Genomic DNA, 7,793 nt, shown 5'->3' with positions numbered 1-7,793 from the left:
TTCTTGTGGTATGGGTCCACCGCGGCGAGGGGGGAATGTGGTGGTGTGGAAAATTCAGAAAAAAAAATTAAAAACTTTAATTTTTTTTTTTTTGGGGTGGGGGTGGGTGGGTTGGGGTTGGTGTACTAAGGGGACGTGGTGTTGGGTGGAGTCGGTGAGGCTTGATGAGTATTTTCTGAAAAATATTTTCTACCAACCAAACGAACATAAGAAAATAAGTAAGAAATTAACTTATTTTTCATTACCCAAACGAACATGAGAAAATAAGTAGAAATTCACTTATTTTCCAAGAACACATTTTTCTCCATACGGAACACACCCCTTATTTTGATAATTTCTCCGACATAAAACATAGTGGTGTAGTGAAGTATACTCAACCGTGGATAAATCGCTATCTCTTAATCCTTGCGAAACTATGGATAATGAGTCAATCGGCGTATATATCCATTGACGCAGTACACACGTACGCTGAACTAGTTAAATGATATGTGTGTTGTGAACTTTTAGGATTTGTTTGAATTGATGTGGTAGACAATCAATGAGTTAATTAACTTTAATTGACTGACTTAATGTATAAGGGAAGAAAGAAATTGGGCTATTTTGCAGATATAGATGTTATTGGGCTGCACTTCATTATTTTTTTTCTATCCAACCCACTTTAAATTTTAGCTGCAGACCAAATGTAAACCCTAGATCAGGTTATTTTATAACGGCGCATTTGTTTACTATGTCGTCGTTTTTGACAATTTCAGTTTGATAAAATAGTAGTGTAAAAATCCAATTTTTCCAATCTTTACACAAATCAGAATGACAATCCAAAAAATGTTCAATTTCCTCTCAAACCACAGATCGAATCCGGAAAATATCTGTTGGTTTATAGGGATGCCGGTTTTTGTTGAATAGGAGTAACTATCCTGTCAGCTGCCTGGGTTGTTTCGATTGACAACTCGATTTTGCAGTGTATGTCAATTTGAGCAACCCAGGGAGGTGAGAGAATGGTTATTTATCTTGCTGTGCTCGTTCCATCTCCGGAAATTGGTTCATAGGTATAAGATTTATCATTTCGGATTATTAATTTATACACATAAAGGTATATTTTAGGTTTTTTTTTTTTTTTTTGGTTGTGTGTTTAAATTAGAGTTTGATCTGTATAGCCTATTCACTTGTATTAGAATTAAAATTGTATAATTTTGATGATTTTTTCAAATATAACATTCCTAGTTTTGTAGTCCTAAGTTACTTCTTAACTCTTTACATTGCATTGATTTTTGTAAACATTCATCAAAAAGAAAAGTTTTATGATATAATTTGAGTTCTACTTTGAATAAATTTCTTTTATCTGACCAAAGCATTCAACATCTTCGCAGCAAAATATGATGTTGAAGAATTAAAGCCAACTAAGCCTTCAATGATAAAGAGAATATTTCCCTATTACTTTTTAAGCAAATGCGTGACATCAGAATTTCTTTTTTCTATATCTAAGTATTTAAGATGAAATTCTTATAAAGCCTAATTTGACATATGCCATATGCGTGGATATCATATGATAACCTAAAAATGGTTGTTACATTAGGTTACTAAACATGTAACATTATTCATGTCAAGTAGGAGTCTGAGTTTAAGTTGGTTAGGTCTAGTTTCTTTTGATTAGCACGTTTCAACGTTGCAGTTATCATGCACTTTAAATAAAAGTTAGATTTCTCTGATTTAAAGTTTAACTTGGATTACTAATTTGATTCTGTTTTTCAATTTTTTTTTTTTTTTTTAAAACCTTATAGTAGTCCTAAGTTCTTTTTCAACTACTATACTCCCTCCGTCACATAATAAGTGTCACCTTAGCAAAAAATACGTATATTAAGAAATCAATAATGCAATGTGAAGTTTACCAAATTACCCCTATATAATAAAAATAAATTACTTTTACCTCTTGATTAGAGCATGCACAAGAAGTACACCTTTTGACATTAGGAATCCAACAATATTAAGTTACTATGTGGCTTTTCTAATCATCACTTAGATATTACTTTATTGTCCAAGGGTAGAATTAAAAAAAAAACCAACCAATTTATGTCTTGGTTTTCTAACGTGACACTTATTATGGGACAAAAAAATTTGACTAAGGTCACACTTATTATGAGATGGAGGGGGTAATATATAAGAGGCTACTGGCCTGTTTGGACAAGCTTCTAAAATCAGCTTATTTTAAAAAGTATTTTTCTCAAAAGTACTTTTCAAAAAAATCTTTTGGCGAAAAGCAGTTTGGGTTTGACCAATTAATTTAAATAACACTTTTGAGCAGCAATCAGTGTTTGGTCAAGCTTTTAAAAAGTGCTTCTAAGTAAGTGTATTTTTCTCAAAAGAATTTTTCCAAAAGTGCTTTTGGGCAAAAGCTAATTTTTTTAGCTTCTGAAAAACTACTTCTGCTATTCCCAAGAAGCACTTATTTTCTTTCAAAAGCTTGGCCAAACACCCCACTTTTTAAAAATAAACAATTAATGAAAATAAGTACTTTTGAGGGAAAAATAAGCTTGGCCAAACAGGCTATACATTGAGTTTAGCGTATAAGAAATATAGTATAACTTAATACTATTTCATTTTTAGGTAAAAAATGGTGATAAAAAAGCATCAGAAATTACACTCTATAAAACGCATATTTGTTGTCATGCATTTTCCTAAACGAAAAGAAATGTAATTCTTTACTCTGTAGAGAAACTAAGTTTGTTTAAAACTATTTTCTCAATGAAAAAAAGCATGTAGTAATATTTGTTATCACGATTTTGAATTGTATAAATACCAAATTAGATACTCCAATTTTAAGTGAGTCAAGCAAATTAAAAAGAGTTTGTGGGGCCATATAGTTAAATCAGTTGGACTATTACCTATTTCCTTTTCTCACAGCTGATTGGCTGGCGGGTAAAGCATTTTCTACAGTCACTTCAATCCATTTGAAAACCCTGGGAATCAGATAACCGAACCCAAGCTCCAGTGAATTGTGTAAGTTTGCTTAACAATTCTCCCTAATTGAATGAATTGTTTTTTCCCTTTGTGTATGAATGTTTAAACAACCATAATTATATAATTAGACGTATGAATGATGATTTCATCAAAGTTCATTTAATTTGCTTAGCTGAAAAATGGACGCAACTTAATAATACTAGATGACATATCTTCAATGTAACATATTCTGTTCTGGAATTCCTTAACAAATCTTCGTAGCTTCATCATTTTGATCATTAACAGCTTGTTTGGTTGGTTGTTACCTATTGTATTGTATTGTGGTGTTAGTTTAAATACAAATTTTGTTTTAATTTATTTTTATTGTATCATATTGTTAAAATCCGTCATTACGTAACGACGAGAAGTCCCATTTTATGTAACAGACGCTTTGGTGTTATCGCGTGGTTACCTTATTTATTTTTTCTCATTTTGTCTTTACTTATTATATAATAATCATATTTTACCCTTTATCATACCTTTTTTATGATAGCTCTACACTATACTCTACTTTACTTGCATGTTTATCCTTCAAATTATTGATGTCTAACATTATGTAACGACGGGAAGCAATACAATCTATCCAAACGCTGTATTCATCAAAACAATATAGTACAATACAACACGATATGCTATGATACGTTATGAACAATAACTAACAACCATCCAAACAAAGTGTAATGGGCAGTATCAGACTATGTATTCTTTTCATGCAAGAAATTGGAGTTTGCATCATCTCCAAGTCATTTTTTGCTCGACCTCTTATGAATCATTATTTATTTCAGGTAAGTACTAAAGAGCCATGGATCCTGACAAACGTCAGTATGATGAGTTTGGGAACTATATAGAGGTTGTCAGTATGATGAGTTTGGGAACTATATAGGTTTTGAAAAAGAATCTGATGATAATGATAGGGAGGAAGAAAATGAAGAGGAGCAATTACCCATACGTGATTTTTTGGGTAAGCGACTTAAGGCATGGAAAACGGTTGAAGATTTGACACGGTTGATGTCAGACCCAACATTGGTGCGCAGTGTTGCTGTACTGGGGCATGTTGGTCACGGAAAGACCACATTTATTGATATGCTACTAAATGGAGCGTCCACCCACCATATATTTAAGCCTAAGGATCTTAAAGACTATGGGCAGTGTTCAGTTACTCGATACTCAAGAATATTTGGTTTTAGGTCTAGAGCTAGACCTGCATCAATTTATATGGTAGACAGCAATGAGCAGGCTTACCTGTTCAACATGATGGACACTTCAGGTCATATGGACTTTTTGGATGAAATGACAGTTGCAGTCAGACTTTCAGATGGTGTAGTTGTGATTGTTGATGCTGTTGAAGGAGTCAGAGTAAGTTCCCTTTAATTACTTCTAATATTAATTAACTTGTAGATGATTGACCATAATTGGCTCTTGATGTAAGCTGCTCAAACTTGTGTATTCTGGGAAGCTGTACAGTTCTAAGGAAATATGCTTATCAAATTTTTGGGGCTCATACCGGGGATGGGTGAGTATTAGTTGGCTTCAGTTAATTTGTTACTTGTGTTATTCGTGCAGGTAAACACGGAAATGGCACTTAAGAATGCGATTCAAGAAGGCATTCCCATTGTACTCGTCATCAACAAGGTTGACATATTACTAACTGAGCTTAGATTGCCTTTGGAGGAGGTTTACGATATATTAGAGCACATTATTGAATCTGTCAACAATCAAATTGCAGCTGCATCATCCAATTCTGTGAATACAACTTTAATTGATCCGACTCGAGGAAATGTCTGTTTTGCAAGTGCAACATCAAAATTTTTATTCACATTGCAGTCATTTGCCAAACTGCATCTAAAGAAAGAAGTTGCATTTGATGCCGACGCGTTTGCTTTGCGGATTTGGGGGGACTTCTACTTTGATCATGACACAAGCAGCTTCAATGAGAAACCACATGCAGATGGGGCCAAACGTTCTTTTGTGGAGTTCTTTCTTGAGCCTCTTAAAGAAATGTGTAGAGGAGACTATGAGCCTGATGTTATTGAGGCTGCCACTGTGTTTACTGACATGTTGGCTCATCACATTCCCTCTGCTAAAGCTGCTGCAGCTAGGAAAGTGGAGCACATATACACAGGTCCAAAGGATTCGACAGTTTATAAAGCAATGGAAGATTGTGATTCTACTGGCCCTTTTATGGTTAATGTAACCAAGCTGTATCATCATTTAGATGGTGATTTTTATGCTTTTGGTAGGGTCTACAGCGGGGAAATTATGAGAGGGCAGACAGTACGTGTTCTGGGAGAGGGCTATTCATCTGATGATAAAGAAGATATGTCTGTAGAAAGAGTCTCAAAATTGTGGGTTTATCAAGCCTGTTGCCGGATATCCATAAGTAAGGCTCCTCCAGGTGCTTGGGTAATGATCAAAGGAGTAGGTGCTTCAATCATGAAGACTGCAACTCTGTGTAATTTGAAGAATGCGTATATATTCCGGCCTCTTCAGTTCAATACTCTTCCTGTACTGAAAAGAACAGTTATGCCCGTGGATCATGTGCACTTGCCTGCAGTCACCAAGAGTTTTCCTCTTGCAATTGCAAAGGTTGGAGGAACTGGTGAATGCTCTATATCAGGCACTGGTGAATTGTACCTAGATTGCATAGTGAAGGAGCTCATGGAGTATTGCACCAATGAGGCGGTGAAACTCAAGGTGCTTTTATAATTCCTTTCTCTTCATGAATTCACCTTTGTCAGTTCTCTGCTTCTTTTAGGACTAATGGAAACTTTATTGACACTAAGGACTCGTCTATCAAACTAAACTGATCTTGAGGCGTTTTTTCATTGAGTGCAATATTCAGGTGGCTGATCCAGTTGTCACGTTCTCCGAAACTGTAGTGGAGTCTTCTTCAGTGAGATCCATTGCTGAAACACCAAATAAAAGAAACAGAATCACGATGATTGCTGAACCACTTGATAGAGTAATTGTTGAGGACATTGAAAACAAGGTGGTAAGGATTGACTGGCCTCCAGAGAAACTTGGTAAGTTTTTCGAAACCAAATATGGCTGGGATCTGCTTGCTGCGCAGTCTATTTGGGCATTTGGACCTGATAAGCAGGTAGGTTGTTAGCAGCCTAGTTGCTTTACCACTTAGAACTTCAATCTTTTGCTAGTGGATTGCTTCTCCCGTTTTAGCTGAACATTAGTTTTCTGTTGTGACTATTTAAATGTACTTGTAGGGACCTAACATATTATTGGATGATACACTCTCAGCTGAAGTGGACAGGAGCTTGCTATATGCTGTAAAAGACTCTATTGTTCAGGGGTAACATGAACTTCTTAGCTTTGTGGTTTTCGTCCTGCCCCAGTTGTTGGACTAACAAAACTTTAACAGGTTTCAATGGGGAGCTCAGGAAGGACCCCTCGGTCGTGAGCCCATTAGAAATGTTATATTCAAATTAGTTGATGCAAAGATTGCACCGGAGCCATTGGATCGTGAAATGGGTCAGATTGTTCAAACCGCACGAGCTGCAGCCTTCTCTGCCTTCCTTGAAGCAACACCCAAGCTCATGGAACCTGTGTTTTATGTTGAGGTATAACGTGTCTATCTTTTTTTTTTTTACGGAAAAGGACCAAAAATGCCCCTATCGTTTGCAAAATTGAACCAATTTGCCCCTTGTTAAAAGGTTGGTCAGTCTATGTCTCTAAAGTTACTTTTTTTGCAAATTCGTGCCCTTATATTTTAACGGACGCTAACAGAATTTAATTAGCGCTTAATATCTAATTAATTAGGCCCTAAATAAAAAAAATAGGACCAAATATGCCCATATACTTTGCGAAATTAAAGTATGTGCCCCTCCTTTCTTATCCACACCCCACTTCCTCCAGGCGGTGGCTATGGGGGGCGGCCAGCAGAGGGAAGTGGGATGTGAAGAAGAAGGGAGGGGCACATATTTTACATTCGCAAAGTATAAGGGTATATGGTCCTATTTTTTATTTATTTAGGGCCTAATTAATTAGATATTAGGGGCTAATTAAATTCTGTTAGGGTCCGTTTAAAAATAAGGGCACAAATTTGCAAAAAAAGTAACGTGAGGGCCATAGACCGACCAACCTGGTTTTTAATGAGGGGCAAATTGGTTCAATTTCACAAACGATAGGGGCAGTTTTGGTCCTTTTCCGTTTTTTTATTGTTTGATTTGTGAATGCCTTTACGAGAAGCTGTTTAATAACTTTAGAACAATATCTCTTCAGATCCTATCGCCTTCCTGACATACGCGAGGCGTTGACTCGCAGGGGTGGCCGTGTTACTTCACAAGTGGCTCTACCTTGGATCCTTTCCAAGATTGTCAAGGTTTGATGTCTATCTTTTTCATCATAGAGTTCCATGCTATCTGTTTTTCTTTCATTCATTTTGTTTCATTATTTGCTTATCCTGCTTTATGATTCACTACTGTTTGACTGGTATAACAACTGGTTTGTCCAGGCATTAGTACCTGCTAGGAAGTCATTTGGTCTAGAAGCAGAATTGAAGAGAGTGACGGGAAAGCAGGGGTCTTTTGCGCATTTTAATCATTGGGAACCGAAGACTGAAGATTGAAGATAAAGAAGGCAGATGATACTTTATGCTTATAAAGCATATGAACAAATCCAAACTCAAAAACTAACCATTTAATTTCCTGCTTAAACAAATTTGAGTTTACTGTAATGTGTATGAAGTACAGCTTGTTTGTTAGGAGATAACTTCACATTTAATGTACTTGTCAAGTACTATGTGCTTTCATTCCTTGGGTTTTTGGAATCGATAGTCCCGCTCT

The 7,793-nt window shown here is 35.9% G+C and overlaps 1 protein-coding gene across 1 annotated transcript; it reads left to right on the top strand.

Annotated features, from left to right (window-relative positions):
- The first annotated feature begins 809 nt into the window (after positions 1-809).
- Positions 810-6,797, top strand: LOC132059404 (110 kDa U5 small nuclear ribonucleoprotein component CLO-like). Its single transcript, XM_059452014.1, has 6 exons — positions 810-1,046; positions 3,780-4,350; positions 4,558-5,688; positions 5,837-6,094; positions 6,216-6,301; positions 6,371-6,797. The coding sequence occupies exons 2-6, from the start codon at positions 4,003-4,005 to the stop codon at positions 6,573-6,575; spliced, it is 2,028 nt and encodes a 675-aa protein (XP_059307997.1). The 5' UTR covers positions 810-1,046; positions 3,780-4,002; the 3' UTR covers positions 6,576-6,797.
- Positions 6,798-7,793: the final 996 nt, after the last annotated feature.

This window comes from Lycium ferocissimum, chromosome 6 (genome assembly GCF_029784015.1).
Source record: "Lycium ferocissimum isolate CSIRO_LF1 chromosome 6, AGI_CSIRO_Lferr_CH_V1, whole genome shotgun sequence".
Lineage (NCBI taxonomy): Eukaryota > Viridiplantae > Streptophyta > Magnoliopsida > Solanales > Solanaceae > Lycium > Lycium ferocissimum.
The sequence above is the reverse complement of the archived record's forward strand: the minus strand, read 5'-3'. Positions and strand labels throughout refer to the sequence as shown.